We start from the raw sequence: 20,134 nt of genomic DNA on the forward strand, positions 1-20,134 counted from the left end.
ATGCAGGCCCAGTCTGCCCCTCCAGTCCAGCCACCCATGCAGGCCCCAATGCTGCCCCAAATAGCTGCAGTGTCACAAATGGCTGCTCCAATGCTGCCCACACAGGCCGGAGCAGGGTTGGGGTCTACTGGGGCTGTGGTTCACCAGGGGCTGGCCTCCCCCAAGCCCCCTCCCCGCTCCCGCTCCTCTCATGTCCTGCCCCCTGAGACCGCCACTACAGAGAATGCTCCTGCAGCCCAGGTTAGTACCAACCAACACTCTGTATACAGTTAACATGTTAACATAGAGGTTAGTACCAACCAACACTCTGTATAGAATGAACATATTAACATAGAGGTTAGTACCAACCAACACTCTGTATACAGTTAACATGTTAACATAGAGAAAAAATATATACAGAAAAAATATATACAGAAAAAGTATATACAGAAAAAATATATACAGAATAAAAATATGCTTCCTGTATACAACAAGGCACTAAAGTAATACTGCAAAAAAACACGGCAAAGGAATATACTTTTTGGCCTAAATTCAACCCCTTATGTTTGGGGCAAAACCAATACAACACTTCACTGAGTATAACTGCCTCCTTAATTCACCTTTCAGCAGGACAATAACCTAAAACAAAAGGCCGCTGGAGTTGCTTACCAAGACGGCAGGGAATGTTCCTGAGTGGCCAAGTTGGTTTTGACTTAAATCTGCTTGAAAATCTATGGCAAGAAAATGTCTGCCTAACCGTGATCTGCAACACTTTGACAGAGCTTGAAGAATTTAGAAAATAATAATTGGAAAATGTTGCACAATCCAGGTGTGGAAAGGTCTTAGAAATGTACCCAGAAAGACTCACAGCTGTAATCGCTGCCAATTCTAACATGTATTGCCTCAGGGGAGTGAATACCAATCTAATCTGTCGATGTGCCCTTGAGCAAGGCACTTAACCCTAATTGCTCCTGTAAGTCGCTCTGGATAAGAGCGTCTGCTAAATGACCAATTTATTATTATTTATTTAATCAAGGTACATTTAGTGTTTTATTTTTCATTAATACAAAATAAATACAAAATCTTCTACTTTGACAGTGTTTTGTGTAGATCGTTGACAAAAAAGACAATTTTAAATTCATTTTAATCCCACTTTGTAATGCAACAAAATGTGAAAAAAGCTGTAGACTTTCTATAGGCCATGCCTCTCTCTCTCTCTCTCGCGCTCTCTCTCGTGCTCTCTCTCGTGCTCTCTCTCGTTCTCTCTCTCGTTCTCTCTCTCTCTCTTGCTCTCTCTCGCGTGCGTTCTCTCTCTCGTGCTCTCTCTCTCTCGCGCTCTCTCTCGTTCTCTCTCTCTCTGTCTGTCTCTCTCTCGTTCTCGTTCTCTCTCGCTCTCTCTCTCTCTCGTTCTGTCTCTCTCTGTCTCTCGCGCTCTCTCTCGTTCTCTCTGTCTGTCTGTCTCGTTCTCTCTCTCTCGTTCTCTCTCTCTCGCTCTCTCTCTCGCGCTCTCTCTCGTTCTCTCTCTCTCTCGCGTTCTCTCTCTCTCTCTCGTTCGCTCTCTCTCTCGCGCTCTCTCTCGTTCTCTCTCTCTCTCGCGTTCTCTCTCTCTCTCTCGTTCGCTCTCTCTCTCGCGCTCTCTCTCGTTCGCTCTCTCTGTCTGTCTCTCTGTCTCTCGTTCTCTCTCTCTGTCTGTCTATGTCTCTCTCGCGCTCTCTCTCGTTCTCTCTCTCTCGCGCTCTCTCTCTCTCTCGTTCTCTCTCTCTGTCTCTCTCTCTCTCTCTCGTTCTCTCTCTCTCTGTCTGTCTCTCTGTCTCTCTCGTTCTCTCTCTGTCTGTCTCTCTCTCTCTCGTTCTCTCTCTCTCTGTCTGTCTCTCTGTCTCTCTCTCGTTCTCTCTCTCTCTCTCTCGCGCTCTCTCTCGTTCTCTCTCTGTCTGTCTGTCTCTCTCTCTCTCTCGTTCTCTCTCTCTCTCTCTCGTTCTCTCTCTCTCTCTCTTTCTCGTTCTCTGTCTCTCTTTCGCGCTCTCTCGTTCTCTCTCTCTCTCGCGCTCTCTCGTTCTCTCTCTCTCTCGCGCTCTCTCTCGTTCTCTCTCGCGCTCTCTCTCTGTCTCTGTCTCTCTCTCTCTCTCGTTCTCTCTCTCTCTCGCGTTCTCTCTCTCTCTCGCGCTCTCTCTCTCTCTCGCGCTCTCTCTCTCTCTCGTTCTCTGTCTGTCTCTCTCTTTCTCTCTCTCTCTCTCGCTCTCTCTCTCTCTCTCTCTCTCGCGCTCTCTCTGCGCTCTCTCTCGTTCTCTCTCTCTGTCTGTCTCTCTCTCGTTCTCTCTCTCTCTCCTCTCCCTCCCCTCTCTCTCTCTCTCTCGCGCTCTCTCTCGTTCTCTCTCTCTCTGTCTGTCTCGTTCTCTCTCTCTCTGTCTCTCTCTCTCTCTCTCGCGCTCTCTCTCGTTCTCTCTCTCTCGCGCGCTCTCTCGCTCTCTCTCTCTCTCTCTCTCGCTCTCTCTCGTTCTCTCTCTCTCTCTCTCGTTCTCTCTCTCTCTCTCTCGTTCTCTCTCTCTCGCGTTCTCTCTCTCTCTCTCGCTCTCTCTCGCTCTCTGTCTCTCTCTCGTTCTCTCTCTCTCCTCTCTCTCGCTCTCTCTTGTTCTCTCTCTCTCTGTCTGTCTCTCTCTTTCTCTTTCTCTCTCTCTCTCTCGTTCTCTCTCTCGTTCTCTCTCTCTCTCTCTCCTCTCTCTCTCTCTGTCTCTCTCTCGTTCTCTCTCTCTCTGTCTCTCTCTCTCTCTCTCTCTCTCCTCTCCTTCACTACAGTTATAGGTCTGTAAGTGTTGTTCTCTCTGCTGTTTCCCTGTCACTCTGTTGTCTCTCTCTCTCTCCAAGCCGGAGCAGACCTCTGGGTGACAGGTATACCATCACCTCTCTCTATTAAACTCCACTGTGTTTCAGTCCTCTAGTCCTCACGCCCTATTCACTAGAGGGTGCACTACTTTTTACCCTAATCCCTAGATAGTATACAACTTTGGACCTTTATCTTCTTGTCTAAAGTAATGTGCCATCTAGGGAATAGGGTGTGATTTGAGTCTCCCTACTCCCATACATTACATCACAGTAACCTGCTTCATGTTTTAGTTGATTTCTGCTTTTTATCCACCTGTAGTTTTTTATTTGATGGCGTCTCCATCACAAGTCTAAAATTATGTTCATCAACTGGTGAAAGGGTTGTTGTTGTTGTTGTTGTTGTTGTTGTTTAAACGGTTGTTTTTATGTGGCCAACATGACAATCCACACATCTGACCTTAAAAATGACGGGATGTTTTTGCCGTGTCTTGTCCAGTTTCAAACAATGCATGTTGGCCACGTCTAGCCTGATAACCTACCCCGAATACGTGTTGACCTTTCTTCAACGTTCCTTTCATATGTGCTCCGCTTCCATCAACACGTTTAAATGGACCACATATGGAACAACTTCATGATTTATTTTGACATGGTTATCTCCTGCCATTTTATCTCCTTATGTGTGTTCTATATATAACATGTAGTCCAGTGTAATGCGGTCACACTGGTTCCTCCTTTACTGTTGAGGTGCACTAGTCCTTTGTGTGAAATGTAGTAGCTAGCTAAGTGTAGTAGTATTGTGAGGTTATTAAAGTATAATTATTGCATGATATAACGAGAGCTTAAAGATAATTAACTCTTACTGCTGAAACATCACTCTACAATTACATTCATTGACTTATTTCCTCATTACATCAAAATAAACTCCCACTGGCTCAGCGTTTTCCAACCTTGGCTCTGATTGGTTACTCCTGTGTCATTTTCTCCCCTCTAGATCAATGGGATGAATGGAATCCAAAGAGAAGCACAATGGAAGCCCGAACCGTTCGACACGCTCACCTCTGACCTCTCCGCCTCTTCTTGGCTCAACACCCAATCACTGACCAGGAACTCCTCCTTACGCACCGCTCCTGCCCGCCCTCCTCCCTCCTTCTCCTCCTCCACTCTCCCTTCATCCCTCTCCCTCCACGCCACCCCTCTGTCCACCCTGCAGGGCTCCGACTCCTCCTCTTCAACCACCCTCCCCTCTGCCCTCACCCAGTCTCTCCTCCCCCCTCCCCCGGTCCCATCTCGAAGTAGGTCCCAGGAGGCTCTGCAGCGGGGTTCTCCCAACCCCTTCCTGAGTGATCCGGTCCCAGCCCGCCCCAGCAGCACCAACCCCTTCACTGGTCCTCTGATGTATCAGGACCAGAGGCGCTCCCTCACACCCGATTTCTCTGCTCAGCAGAAGGCCTCCGGTGCTGCCCTCCACAGGACCATGTCTGCTTTCAACCAGCCCCTCGCCCCTACCCCAGCTTCGCTTCTCGCCCCTACCCCAGCCCCGTTCCCAGCTTTTTCCCCCACCCTGACGCTAGGGGCACCTGCACCCCCTCCATCGCTCCACCGGACCATGTCCCTGTTTGGGCCATCGATGACCCCTCTCATCCCTGCTCCAGCGCTCCCTCTCCTGACTGCTCCCTCTCTCCCTGCCCCTATGCTCCCCGTGGCTCCTCCTCTCTCTCTCCCTCTTCTCCCTGCCCCTGCCCTCCCCCTGACTCCTTCCTCCTCCACCCCTGCCACCCTGTCGTCCCGCCCCCAGCCCCCTCCTCCCCCTCGGCCCCAGCTGTGGGTGACCTTCGATGATGATTCAGCGCTCCCCGTCCCAGCCAAGGCTCCACCTGCTGCCCCCACTGCCTCCATCTACCCCCCCTCTCTCCCCCAGACTCAGTTCTCCTGCTCTGGGTTCGACTCTGACCCACACTGGGCCTCCAGCTCCACCACTTTGACCTCCACGTTCCCCTCCCTGCCCCCTCCGATCCCAGCCAGGAGCCAACCCCCGCTCCCAGCCCGAGCCACAGACAGCCTCCCCTTCCCCAAGGAGTTCACTGAGAGATAGGAGTGACCCAGCGACCCATGGACCACCACAGAGGAGACACCATGGCCTGTGTAGGACAGGGCAGACCTATCTAGAGGAGTGTAGATCTATGGTAAATGTGAATGTGTGTATGGTTTGTATAAAGAGTCAGGTATTCAACACGTTTAGACTAACCCCCCCCTTCTGAATCAGACTAAAATATACATGTACCACTGCTGTTCCATAACATCTCTGCTGCAGATGTTAACATTACCATGTTATTACCATGTTATTATGTGAATATGAACGTTTCTCCTGGGCTGTTTATTTTCGTTATGGTAGGAAACATGTTCCTGGGTCTAATATAGTTATATCGATGTATATCAATATATATATATATATCTATTCGCTCAAATGGTGTGAGCTGTGCAATATTATTGAACACGTCTATCTACGGGCCCTGCAGTTAGGTTATCACTGAGGTCCTCATTCCATATGATCAGCATTCTAGGATATGACCACATTCCCTGGTACACTCAGCAGGATGTCACATCACAGGATTGGCTACAGTCACATACACATTCCATTGGTATACGTTGGCTATATGTAAGTAGCCGAGGCCCTGTCGGTCAGACATGGAGGGATGTCCACAGTGGACGACACCTTCTGGAAACCCAGTTTCCACTCCTCACTGCTTATTCAGTGCACTGCAGGACACAAAATGGCCACCAGTCACGTCACTCAGCATTGATCAGAAATCACCTGGCTGCACAGAGCTTCTTAGTCCGTTACACGACGTCTTCATGTCGCTCTGTGTCAGGCAGGCAGGGCCAGAACCCACAGTTACTGTATCTCTGTATAGTACAACACCCTATTTTATCTATCATGAATGTACATTGCGCAGGTTGTTGATATTGTTATTGTTGTCATTGCTTCCTTGAGACCACGAAATGATGGTTTCTTTCTCTCCATCTCTCTCTCTCTCCTGCCATCAGCATCTGTCTTCTGGCTGAACACGTTCTGTAACCACATGCTAACCTGAATACATAGTGTTTATGTATCTTTTCAGAGAGGAGGCTAGTTTCCAGGTGTGTGTGTGTATTCACGGTATATGCACGGGGGTAACTGATATGCACTAAGACTTTTTAAGTCATCCAGATTCTCTGAGAGTTCTTGTTAAAGTATGCACCTCTGGTGAGCATGACAGATTGAGAGAGGGAGAGACTGTTTTGACAGATGTGAGGACTTGAACCTGCTTCCTCCTACTCCTGTGTGTGTGTGTGTGTGTGTGTGTGTGTGTGTGTGTGTGTCTGTGTGTGTGTGTGTAGAGCTGCATACTGTAATTATCCCGGTACACATATTTCTCCTTCATTTGATCTGGTCTACTGTATAGTATATGAATGTGGTGTGGTGTTCTTCTGTGTTACTCAGCAATATTGAGATCCTTATACATATATATATATATATATATATATATATATCATATCAGATCTCAAACAATCCCATTGCTTCTGTTGTGTGTTGCTATGAAACTTGTATTTTGAACTTTTAAATTTTCTCGCAGACATGGTACCTACCTACTTTATTTTATTTTTCCAAAGAGAAGTTATTTCTAATGTATTTATTATTGAAAATGTGGTGAGAAGTACTGTGCTGTGTTTGAGGTGTATTGGCTGTCGTGAAGGGGGGGGGATGGGTAGGTTATGGATATACTATACTGGTTGGTTGGTTGTTCGTCATGCTGCTCTGTTTGTACAGTGTTGGGGGGGGGGGGGGGGTCAGTCAACATTTTTCTCCTGAGGGTCTTAAATACTAAAGTAACATACGTCACATACTCTCACAGATGTAGAGACCAACGGCCACCCTTTTAGCTACTTGCCAATCTGTCAGACGATACATTACATTGTGTACTGTCCTGTATGTGGGTTACGTCATGCCCAACAGGTTCATGTATTGGCCCTAGGATTTACATAGGAAGACTGACAGAGTTAAAGGTCACACCCACCCACTCTAAGCATTCAGCTATTTGTGTTGGTTGGTTTGTTTCACAATATATGGTATATATTATATCTGTTTCCTGCTTGGTGATATTATTGTCATCAGAAACTATTGATACATTTTGTTTGTTAGTTTTTTTTGGCACAAGAAAATACAAAACAATATGATAAAGGTTGAAAAGGTCAACAAGTACAGGAGAGGTAAGAACCCCCGAAGGGCTTGTAGGTACCTCCCCGTTTGAATGTTTATAATACAAAACCGTACAAAAAAAAAAACATCTGATTTTTAAGAGAGAACCAAATCATTGGAGATTTACACGAAGGAAAACAGAAGGGGTAAAGAATAAAAAAGAAAATGAAAGAATCCAAATAAATAGCTAATAGTCAGATAAATCCTCCTCACACTACACAACAACATGCTAGTGTCATTGAGCCAATCAGAGTTAACTTCCTGTTGATAAGGTGTGGTGATATCGACACCAGTGACGTGTCAGTGTTCTACTCATTCCGTTGTTGTCCTCCTATCTACTTTGGTCTTTCTCTAAACCCACTGCAGGAGCCAACATGGAACCCAGTTTCCACTCCTCACTCAGTCTAGGGTGAGTGCACTGCAGGAGCCAAAATGGACGACGCTGCTCTAGTGTTGAGTTTTACACCAGTGTCCCCCAACAGTGGCTCTGACATGTAAATAATTAGTTAGTGAGAGGGACATATTGTGATTAGCTAGAAGAGGAGAGAGAGGTTTTTCCCCCTCAAGAAAACTGAAACAATTGGATGATTGTGTTATTTTCCCCAAACACTGTTGAAGATGGTTTGTGCACCACCCCCAGTCTAGTGGAGATGGTATGGGGTTAGGGTTGCAAATTCTGGTAACTTTCCCAAAGTCTCCAGGTTTTCCAGAAATCCTGGTTGGAAGACTCCCAAAATCAGGAGTGAGTTAACAGAAAATCCGGAATCCTCTGACCGGGATTTCTGGAAATTCTTGGCATTTTGGGAAAGTTACAGGAATTTTGCAACGCTACTCAGGGTGGACCCAGAGGTTCAGAGTCCAGGGTCTAAGGTCCAGTTTCCCGGACACAGATGAACCCTGGTTCTGGACTGAAAAAACCCTACTCAATGGTGAATCTCCGTTGAAGTCGTTTCCTGGTCCAGGATTAGGCTTAATCTGTGTCCCGGAAACCAGTCCTAAAGGAACCAGCTAACTGATGCTTCTCTGTGTTATTGCTTTATCCGCACCATGGAAACAAACAGCTGTGTTCTTCATTGCGATCCAAAAAGCTCTGGATTGAAACGTCACTCTAAAACACACCGAGACAGTAGCATTATCAGCACCTGCTTTTACCACGTCCCTGTATTGGTCACTGGAGGAAGGCTATATAACCACTAAATGCATTTCTTATTACGCTATTATCAGTCGTGTGCAGTATAGCCAAAGCATTAATCATTCAAGGAGGCTAGCTAGTGCTTAGTGTCATGTTCTGTTCAAGATTATATTTTATAGGAAACAAAGTGACTCCATTTTGTGAGGTTGGTGTCCCTTTATAACTATCTGTATAACCCATAGTAGAGAATCATCTGTGTTGTTGACCATATTCTATATAAAGAAAACTGAAAACTGCGATTCATGTATTAGTAGCTAAGGTTCCATAATTTTAAGTGCACAGCTAAACTGCACATTTATGTATAAAGCAATTTGTGTTGTATGTAGCTATGAATGTAATAATAAACGTCTATTGGCCTGAATGCTGTTGACTGTGCTGAGCTGGTGTTGACTGTACTGAGCTGGTGTTGACTGTAATGTTTGCACCATTCATGTGAAATTGATACAGCGAGGTAACTACTCATCTTTGTCACAACACGCTTCTGCTTCTGCTCTAGCCTTGATCATGACTCTCAGTTTCATTACATTACACACGAGTCATAGGACGAAGGAGTCTTCTGTACATGGGAGGTTTTTTTTTTAAGAGTCCTGACACTCGGTCTGAACATTAACATGCATCGCTTGCGGTACGGTTTTGGAGTTTATCTTTCATATCAGTGAGGAATAAAACAAAACAAAGGTTAAATTGATACACATCTTTTATAGGGTTAGGGTTCCCACACGGCCATATCTCCATGTTACAGCGTTTGTTGACGGAAAACAGACGGAAGACGGAGTGGCACCGACGATCATACCACGCTCAAAGCCGTTTAGGTCACTCATTTTGCCCATTTTAACGTTAAATCCAACAGTAACAGGATGCCTGTCTGCCTGCTTTATAGAGTAAATATTTTTGTTAACAGGGTGGTGTACCTAATAAACTGGCCACTGAGTGTATATCCGTTACTACGGTAATAATCCGGAAGTGAAATGTATTGGAAGTTCTAGGCTTTTCCACTTCTTTTAAACAGAGAGGAAGAGAGAAGCCCAACTCGTCTCCCTCCAGCAGGTGGCGTTTTCGTTGTTTCGCCCACCAAAGAAATTAGTTTTTGTAAGGAGGTCAATGAGAGCGTGTCGAATTTGGTTAACAAAAAAAATCAATGGCTTATTTATTACTACGTGAGGTTTATTTGATCGAATAGACGTTTCGTAATGCTTAAGTTGTTACAAGTGTACTGATCACGGCAACTTTGAGAAAAAAAAAGCCGTTATATTGGAGTTGTCTCGAGATTGCTATGCATATTCATGACATGAGGCTAGTGACGTGGCGTCTCTCTCCATTGAAATACAGGCAGTTGACGTCAACAACCCTCATCGAATATTCAAAAATTATTATAATAATGAGATGGATCCACCAATCCAAAGACAGGATAGGCGGGAGCTAGACAGCCCGCCATGTCGCTTTGTGGACAACTCCCATTGTCAGGACAAAGAGACAAGTATCTTGTCAGTATGTCCATAATCTACCCATAAGAACAAATATTGTAGTCAGTGCAGTGTAACTGCAGTATGCAGCAAATACTCTGTCCAAAATACGTTTTGTTTAACTGCAGTCATTTTGCAGTACAGTGAAGTTGTTCTGCAATTACTGTGTCCAAAACACAACAGTCGACTGCAGTTACTGCACTTTTACTGCAGTTTCAAAACTGCAATCTTTTTTTGTAAGGGACAAGTTGAATCAACCCTTACAAAAAAAAGATTGCAGTTTTGAAACTCCAGTAAAAGTGCAGTCGACTGTGGTATTTTGGATGCAGTAGTTGCAGAATAACTGGATGATTCTACGGGAATGGTGGCTTTCCTGTCCCCCGTCTTAACCACCAGGGAAAAACACACAAATAAATCAGATAATGACACTATGTTTTTGTTTTAATTCAAGTGATTTATTGTTAATAAACATGTAAGACAGTTCTAGGCCCTCTCCTATTCTCGCTATACACCAAGTCACTTGGCTCTGTCATATCCTCACATGGCCTCTCCTATCATTGCTACGCTGACGACACACAACTAATCTTCTCCTTTCCCCCTTCTGATAACCAGGTGGCGAATCGCATCTCTGCATGTCTGGCAGACATATCAGTATGGATGACGGATCACCACCTCAAGCTGAACGTCGGCAAGACGGAGCTGCTCTTCCTCCCGGTGAAGGACTGCCCGTTCCATGATCTCGCCATCACGGTTGACAACTCCGTTGTGTCCTCCTCCCAGAGTGCAAAGAGCCTTGGCGTGACCCTGGACAACACCCTGTCGTTCTCCGCTAACATCAAGGCGGTGACCCGATCCTGTAGGTTCATGCTCTACAACATGCGGAGAGTACGACCCTGCCTTACACAGGAAGCGGCACAGGTCCTAATCCAGGCACTTGTCATCTCCCGTCTGGATTATTGCAACTCGCTGTTGGCTGGCCTCCCTGCCTGTGCCATTAAACCCCTACAACTCATCCAGAATGCCGCAGCCCGTCTGGTGTTCAACCTTCCCAAGTTCTCTCACGTTACCCCGCTCCGCCGCACACTCCACTGGCTTCCAGTTGAAGCTCGCATCTGCTACAAGACCATGGTGCTTGCCTACGGAGCTGTGAGGGGAACGGCACCTCCGTACCTTCAGGCTCTGATCAGACCCTACACCCAAATGAGGGCATTGTGTTCATCCACCTCTGGCCTGCTAGCCCCCCTACCTCTGCGGAAGCACAGTTCCCGCTCTGCCCAGTCAAAACTGTTCGCTGCTCTGGCACCCCAATGGTGGAACAAGCTCCCTCACGACGCCAGGACAGCGGAGTCACTCACCACCTTCCGGAGACACTTGAAACCTCACCTCTTTAAGGAATACCTGGGATAGGATAAAGTAATCCTTCTACCCCCCCCCCCCCCCCCCTTACCCCCCCCCCTCCCCCCCAAAAAAAGATATTGTAAAGTGGTTATCCCACTGGCTATAAGGTGAATGCACCAATTTGTAAGTCGCTCTGGATAAGAGCGTCTGCTAAATGACGTAAATGTAAATGTATTGCAATTTATAATTTTCATATCGTAGAACACGGTCAGCACCATGAAAATGGCTTGTCCCTCGAGCCAGGAGTCATGGTTTAGTGACATATTTTGAGCCAAAATATATACAAAGTAAAGTATTATAGCTGTTTAGGGAATTACTTAAACTAATATTATAAATAATTTACAGGGAATAGCTGTCCCTCAATTACACTTTATAAATAAAAACACCACTTTGAAAAATGCAACATCCTTGCCAACTTCTTCCTGGGTCCAAAGTTCATTGGAGGCTGTTTTGAAGAGAACATTGTGAGTCTGCGCTCTCTCTTCATATGTTAGCAATTTGATGATCAATTTGGTAATTTAACGTGAAGCTTTAAAACCTGTCACTGGTGTTATACAGTTTATAGTATGGGGAAAGGAAATATGATTAAAATAATTGATCCAATCACATTATTAAGTGATTTATTTACAATTTAAGAAGTGTGGTTTGAGCTACTGTGGCCACCATTTTAGAAATGCCATCTTGTCAGCAGATTCGTCACTGGTGTTACGTCACTGGTGTTACTGTTGGTAACACCATTGCTGGTAACACCAATAACACTGCTAACTTTAATATCAACGCAAGGGTTTTATACTGTTTTCAATATTGTAATTTGTAACAATATGGCTTTCATTTGATAGATATGGCAAATAAAAAAAGCAAAGTGCTGCTGAAGTGCAAAGAATCTACAGACACCGCAGGGATGCTGACCCAGACCGCGCAGGGATGCTGACCCAGACCGCGCAGGGATGCTGACCCAGACCGCGCAGGGATGCTGACCCAGACCGCGCAGGGATGCTGACCCAGACCGCGCAGGGATGCTGACCCAGACCGCGCAGGGATGCTGACCCAGACCGCGCAGGGATGCTGACCCAGACCGCGCAGGGATGCTGACCCAGACAGCGCAGGGATGCTGACCCAGACAGCGCAGGGATGCTGACCCAGACCGCGCAGGGATGCTGACCCAGACCGCGCAGGGATGCTGACCCAGACCGCGCAGGGATGCTGACCCAGACCGCAGAGCAGCCTACCTTGAAAAAAACACCAGACTTACTTAAAGGATTTAGAGTCAAAAAATGAAAGAGACTGAATGATCTCACAGAAAGAGGAAAAAGACAGGAGGGAAAGCAATGGCGGGTCAGACAGAAAAAAACACAGAGAGATGTTGATAGCAGGAGAGACAGTGTTGACCCCCCCCCCACCCCATCTTGTCCAGACAGTCAACCCAGTACTTCAAGGTCAGAATTTAAGACAATATGTCAGTAAAATGTAGAAATTCATGAGTAATTATTTACAGAGTTACTTAAATGGATAGTTCAGACCAAATTACAAAATGGTATATTGGTTTCTTTATCATGTAAGCAGTCTATGGACACGATATGACAGCAGCACATGCTTTGGTTTTGTTTATCTGGCTACTGTTTCAAATGCTAACCTTTAAGCATTTGTGGCACAATAACTCCAGGAAGTTACGTATAAATTGTTTGGATGAGAAGTGCATGAACTTGCTATACCTTTTTAAGTAAGCTTACAAAATGTTTGTCACATGGCACAGTCATTTATGTTTTAACAAGCTACTTAGTTTTGTGGATAGGTATGACAGATATAGAGTAGGATTTCATGTTTGTATCATCTTTGAAAGATAACATCTTTATGCTTTACAGACAAACTGAATCGCGGAGATCGCACAGGACAGCAGTACAGAAAGCCAGAAGAAAACAGCAGAAGTTGCACAAAAGACTGCACCACAAATACAAGAAATGTTGTCAGCGTTTGCAGGGTACAAATCGAGACCCTGAAAGTCCAAGAACGAAGATGAGAAGCACACTACATGGCCACCCTGCCTCTCTTCACCAAGAAAAAAAAACAACTAAATTTCCATTTAAGTCATTTAGTAGACGCTCTTATCCAGAGCGACTTACAAATTGGTGCATTCAACTTATGATAGCCAGTGGGACAACTACTCCCTTAAATTTTATTTGTTTTATGTGGGGGAGGGGGGGGGTAGAAGGATTACTGTTATACTATTCCAGGTATTCCAGGTATTCCACTATGCTCTCTGGGGGATCTAAGAGCAAAGTACCAAGCTGTCAAATCAGACGCAGCCAAACATACTGAGAGGATAATTACACATAACCTTAATAAAGGCTAATAAAGAAATACAAAATCTAAAAGTTGTGTTTTTCATACAACGCCTGGAAGCCACAAAGCACCATCTCACCCAGCAGAAGGCATGACCCAGCAGCCATATGGGCTCACGTGGACCCCTTCCTGGACATGATGAAACAGCAACACCCTACCGTGCAACACCTTCACTTCTTCAGTGATGGCCCTGCCACCCAATATAAACAGAAGGACAACTTCTACGTGGTTGGCATCGAACCTTTCAAGAAGGGCTTCCAGGGGAGTACATGGAAGGTTTTTTTAAAGGCCAGTAACGGAAAGGGTGCTCCGGGTGGAGTGGGTGGTTCACAAAAGAGATCAGCTGACCTATTGGTCCACCATGGGAAAGACATAACGGATGCAATATCTTTCTATCAGGAGGTAAGGGACCCTGGCACTCAAATACAGTTGTATTATGTCAGTGAGGAAGAGGTGGAAAGTAAGGTACAGAAGATTTTTGGGGTACCTTGGGTAACCATAAAAGGAACCATGCGAATGCACCAGGAAAGAAATCACTCTCCCGACAGTACCGGCTAATGGCCATGGTCTCTCACCTCCACATCAAACAGATGTCATCGACCCGGATACCTCACCTCGACTTCATCCAGACATCATCGAGGCTCACAACACTGCATTGTGAACTACGATGAACAACCCCATACCCTGGCGTTATACCGGAGGTCGAAGAACACAACGTCAAAGTTAAGTGCATGCACAGGAATGGAGTCAACAAGTTCTTCTAGCCAAGCACAAGAGATGATAAACTGGTATGGGGATGACCAGACTGTGTGTCTTGATGACAAAGCCGCTTCCAGTGAACAAAAGATCAGATCAGATTGACCACAGTATCTGGAAGTACTTGGAGGAGCACCTGAATTCGGTCTGCCCAACGCATCGGGTAGTTACCGGGGGAACCCTACCCGCCCTCCAGGACACATACAGCACCCGATGTCACAGGAAGGGCAAAAAGATCATCAAGGACATCAACCACCCAAGCCACTGCCTGTTCACCCAGCTATCATCCAGAAGAAAACAGTTTCTATCTCAAGGACATCAGACTGTTAAATAGCCATCACTAGCACATTAGAGGCTGCTGCCTATAGACATAGACTAGAAATCACTGGCCACTTTAAGAAATTGAACACTGGTCACTTTAATAATGTTTACATATCTTGCATTACTCATCTCATATGTATATACTGTATTCTATAATATTCTACTGTATCTTAGTCCATGCCGCTCTGTCATTGCTCGTCCATATATGTATATATTCTTAATTATATTCCTTATTTAGATTTGTGTGTATTGGGTATATGTTGTGAAATTGTTAGATATTACTTGTTAGATATTACTGCACTGTCGGAGCTAGAAGCACAAGCATTTCGCTACACCCGCAATGACATCTGCTAAACACGTGTATGTGACAAATAACATTTGATTTGATTTGATGTGTGAAAGTGGCAGATGTGAATTGGTTACCTACCAGAGAAGAAGCCGTCATTGGTTAGAAAGCAATGGAGACTGGCTCGGAGATAACAACTGGAGGTGACACAATAACATGGCAAAGACAAACATGTGGACAAACTTTTTCTAAAGACAAACACATCTCAAGTAAAAGTGAAGTTAGTATGGGAAATAATTAGTACGCGAAAAGTTAGTACAGGAAATAGGCTTATTCCATGAACACAACATACAAAATGTTTGTATCAATGCTTTTGTGGAAACTTAGTCTTAGTTTACATTCAATGTTGGGATTTTATTGTTCTTGTGTTTCTATATTTCTAATAGACCATTTTTATGTTTGTACTACAATGTTGTGTTAGGAAAGACATTTGAGTCCATTTTGGTCTTAATTTGACAAATAGATAATCGTTGTATTGTTCATATGAAATCAACACTTGTTATAAAATGATTTGCAATAAAAAAGATGACTAAATTGATCAAATTTGTATGAAATAATCGTATGTTATGTCATTGGTTTCACATTGTGTCACTGGTGTTACATCGTGTTACTGCATGGCATATTGGTGTTCTGGCATCAGAGTTGCCCATTTTCATAGAATATGTTTATTTGTATCTATCCAACTGCTGCTGCAGTCATTAGTAAGCATTTTAAGAATATGATCATCCAATTTTGATGACTCAACCTCAATTATTTCTGATGTTACAACACAAAACACGTGGTAGAAATATAAAAATGTCGCGCAATAGAAATGTACACATACCGGTTCAAAGTAAATAATTACTCATCAAAACAATTTCTTAATATTAGCATTAACCTTTTCTGTCTTTGATTATATATGCAAATTAAATTGTGAAATTACATTCAGGAAAGCCTGAATTGTTATCTAAAAGTTTTGGTTAAAAAAAAAGAATAGATTTAAAAAAAGGTTGGCTCTTCAAAAATCCATCATTTCTGTAGAATCACCCAACTGCAGTGTTCTGCACTCTTACTGCAATCTCTTTTCGTCAGGGAAAGACTGTCCAGTATGAAGATGGGTAGAAATCCCAGATCACGCTTGTCGACGATGTCATGGCGACGTTGGCTAGCTAAACTCATGCTCAGAAACACGTAATCAGGTCGAACGTTTTTGTTGTTGTTGTAAATGTTTATATAATTATTTTAAAATATTTTTTAAATTATATTTTTGTTATTATTAACAACAAATCAAAACAAAAAGTACATGGGGGAACACAAGTATATATGAAGAATATATAAATGACAATTGGGCTAGGGGGTACAATATCACATTACACAGGACCTTAAGGGAAATACACACATTTATAATTAACAGCTTTTTTGTTGATAGAGTATTTAATTGTCTTAAAATATAGTTCCATTTATTTTTGTAAGGTAAGAAAATCTGGTGTTTTGTTTGTGAATATGAAATTTGGCCAAAAGAATAATGACATTAATTACATAAAATTGTTTCAACTTATTCCTATCGTAGGTAAAGAATCCAATCAAATAAAATTTGATAAAATGTTATTTGTCACATGCGCCGAATACAACGGGTGTAGACCTTACTGTGAAAAGCTTATTACAAGCCCTTAACCAACAATGCAGATCAAGAAAGAGTTAAGAAAATATTTACTAAATAAAATAAAAAATAAAAAGTAACACAAAATTACATAACAATAACGAGGCTATATACAGTAGAGAGCCTATATACAGTAGAGAGGCTATATACAGTAGAGAGGCTATATACAGTAGAGTGCCTATATACAGTAGAGAGGCTATATACAGTAGAGAGGCTATATACAGGGGGTACCGGTACCGAGTCAATGTGTGGGGGTACAGGTTAGTCAAGGTAATAACGAATAATAAATAGTCCGGGTAGACGTTTGATTAATTGTTCAGCAGTCTTATGGCTTGGGGGTAGAAGCTGTTAAGGAGCCTTTTGGACCTAGACTTGGCACTCCGGTACCGCTTGCCGTGCGGTAGCAGAGAGAACAGTCTATGACAGGACTGTCCAACCCTGTTCCTGGAGAGCTACCCTCCTGTAGGTTTTCACTCCAACCCTGTTCCTGGAGAGCTACCCTCCTGTAGGTTTTAACTCCAACCCTGTTCCTGGAGAGCTACCCTCCTGTAGGTTTTCGCTCCAACCCCAGGTGTTACTAACCTGATTCATCTTATCAACCTGCTAATTATTAGAATCAGGTGTGCTGGATTAGGGTTGGAGCAAAAACCTACAGGACGGTAGCTCTCCAGGAACAGGGTTGGGCAGTCCTGGTCTATGACTTGGGTGACTGGAGTATTTGACAATTTTTTGGGCCTTCCTCTGACACCGCCTAGTATATAGGTCCTGGATGGCAGGAAGCTTGGCCCCAGTGAAGTACTGGGCCGTACGCACTACCCTCTGTAGCGCCTTACGGTCGGATGCCGAGCAGTTGCCATACCAGGCATTGATGCAACCGGTCAGGATGCTCTCGATGGTGCAGCTGTATAACTTTTTGAGGATCTGGGGACCCATGCCAAATCTTTTCAGTCTCCTGAGGGGGAAAAGGCGTTGTCGTGCCCTCTTCACGACTGTCTTGGTGTGTTTGGACCATGATAGTTTGTTAGTGATGTGGACACCAAGGAACTTGAAACTCTCGATCCACTCCACTACAGCCCCGTCGATGAGAATGGGGGCGTGCTCGGCCCTCCTTTTCCTGTAGTCAACGATCAGCTCCTTTGTCTTGATCATGTTGAGGGAGAGGTTGTTGTCCTGGCACCACACGGCCAGGTCTCTGACCTCCTCCCTATAGGCTGTCTCATCATTGTTGGTGATCAGGCCTACCACTGTTGTGTCGTCAGCAAATGTAATGATGGTGTTGGAGTCGTGCTTGGCCACGCAGTCATTGGTGAACAGGGAGTACAGGAGGAGACTAAGCACGCACCCCTGAGGGGCCCCGGTGTTGGCAGATGTGTTGTTGCCTAACCTTATCACCTGGGGGCAGCCCGTCAGCAAGTCCAGGATCCAGTTGCAGAGGGAGGTGTTTAGTCCCAGGGTCCTTAGCTTAGTGATGAGCTTCGTGGGCACTATGGTGTTGAACGCTGAGCTGTAGTCAATGAATAGCATTCTCACATAGGTGTTCCTTTTGTCCAGGTGGGAAAGGGCAGTGTGGAGTGCGATTGGGATTGCGTCATCTGTGGATCTGTTGGAGCGGTTTGCGAACTGGAGGGGATCTAGGATTACCGGGATGATGGTGTTGTGAGCCATGACCAGTATTTCAAAGCACTTCATGCAAAATCTTTAGGTGTTATAGGGATCTTGTAAAGTGATACAAATTCCTTATAATTAAATAAAAGACCCTCTGCATTTACAAGTTGGCTCACCAATAGGATATTATTTCGGAACCAATATTCGAAAAACAAATAAGTATTTTTATACAATATGTCCCGATTATTCCATATATAATATCTGTATGGAGAAAAATTATGCTTATAAATTAAGGACCATGAGAAGAAAACCTGCCGATTATTATAATGAAGTTAAGGCCACCAGAAGTAGAGAAGACATGATGAGGAATAAAGTTCCACATAGAAGTGGGTCTTCTTAGGAATTGTTTAATCCAATTGATCTTAAAAAGTATTATTTAAGGTAGTAAAGTTCAGAAAATTCAGCCCACCATACTCATAAGTGTTCATCACAACAGTTTTCCTAATGTAATGGGTACGGTTTCTCCACAGAAAGTTGAAAAGCATTCGGTCTCTTTGCTTATTTTACCGTCAAGATATAAAGATAGCCTTGGTTATTAGGACTCTTTTAAAGATACAGTCCATTCGGAAAGTATTCAGACCCCTTGACTTTTTCCACATTTACGTTACAGCCTTATTCTAAAATGGATTAAATTGTTTTTTTTCCCCCCTCATCAATATACACACAATACCCCATAATGACAAAACAAAAAACAGGTTTTTAGAAATTTGGGCAAATGTATTAAAAATAAAACACTGAAAAATGACATTTACGTAAGTATTCAGACCCTTTACTCAGTACTTTGTTGAAGCACCTTTGGCAGCGATTACAGCCTTGAGTCTTCTTGGGTATGATGCTACAAGTTTGGCACACCTGTATTTGGGGAGTTTCTCCCATTCTTCTCTGCAGATCATCTCAAGCTCTGTCAGGTTGGATGGAGAGCGTCACTGCACAGCTATTTTCAGGTCTCTCCAGAGATGTTCGATCGGGTTCAAGTCCGTGCTCTGGCTGGGCCACTCAACGACATTCAGACTTGTCCCGAAGCCACTCCTGCGTTGTCTTGGCTGTGTGCTTAGGGTCGTTCTCCTGTTGGAAGTTTAACCTTCGCCCCAGTCTGAGGTCCTGAGCGCTCTGGAGCAGGATTTCATCAAGGATCTCTCTGTACTTTGCTCTGTTCATCTTTCCCTCAATCCTGACTAGTTTCCCAGTCCCTGCCGCTGAAAAACATCCCCACAGCATGATGCTGCCACCACCATGCTTCACCGTAGGGATGGTGCCAGGTTTCCTCCAGACGTGACACTTGGCATTCAGGCCAAAGAGTTCAATCTTGGTTTCATCAGACCAGAGAATCTTGTTTCTCATGGTCTGAGAGTCTTTAGGTGCCTTTTGGCAAACTCCAAGTGGGCTGTCATGTGCCTTTTACTGAGGAGTGGCTTCTGTCTGGCTACTCTACCATAAAGGCTTGATTGGAGGAGTGCTGCAGAGATGGTTATCCTTCTGGAAGGTTCTCCCATCTCCACAGAGGAAATCTGTCAGTGTGACCATCGGGTTCTTGGTCACCTCCCTGACCAAGGCCCTTCTCCCCCGATTGCTCAGTTTGGCCGGGCGACCAGCTCTAGGAAGAGTCTTGGTGGTTCCAAACTTCTTCCATTTAAGAATGATAAGAGGCCACTGTGTTCTTGGGGACCTTCAATACTGCAGAATGTTTTGGTATCCTTCCCCAGATCTGTGCCTCGACACAATCCTGTCTCGGAGCTCTACGGACAATTCCTTCGACCTCATGGCTTGCTTTTTGCTCTGACATGCACTGTCAACTGTGGGACCTTATATAGACAGGTGTGTACCTTTCCAAATGATGTCCAATCAATTGAATTGATCACAGGTGGACTGCAATCAAGTTTTAGAAACATCTCAAGGATGATCAATGGAACAGGATGCACCTGAGCTCAATTTCGAGGCTCATAGCAAAGGGTCTGAATACTTATGTGTGATTAATAAA

At 44.4% G+C, this 20,134-nt stretch overlaps 1 protein-coding gene across 1 annotated transcript in view; it reads left to right on the plus strand.

Moving 5' to 3' along the window:
* LOC311099895 (synaptojanin-1-like) overlaps nucleotides 1–6,320 on the plus strand; it is an 88,812-nt gene extending 82,492 nt beyond the window's left edge. Inside the window, exons 27-28 of the mRNA XM_084140614.1 lie at nucleotides 7–240; nucleotides 3,791–6,320. Of these exons, the coding sequence (XP_083996740.1) occupies nucleotides 7–240; nucleotides 3,791–4,891 (1,335 nt within the window). The 3' untranslated portion in view covers nucleotides 4,892–6,320. The remainder of the gene's footprint in view (nucleotides 1–6; nucleotides 241–3,790) is intronic.
* The last annotated feature ends 13,814 nt before the right edge of the window (nucleotides 6,321–20,134 follow it).

Source organism: Coregonus lavaretus (assembly GCF_964263955.1).
Source record: "Coregonus lavaretus genome assembly, chromosome: 24".
Taxonomy (NCBI): domain Eukaryota; kingdom Metazoa; phylum Chordata; class Actinopteri; order Salmoniformes; family Salmonidae; genus Coregonus; species Coregonus lavaretus.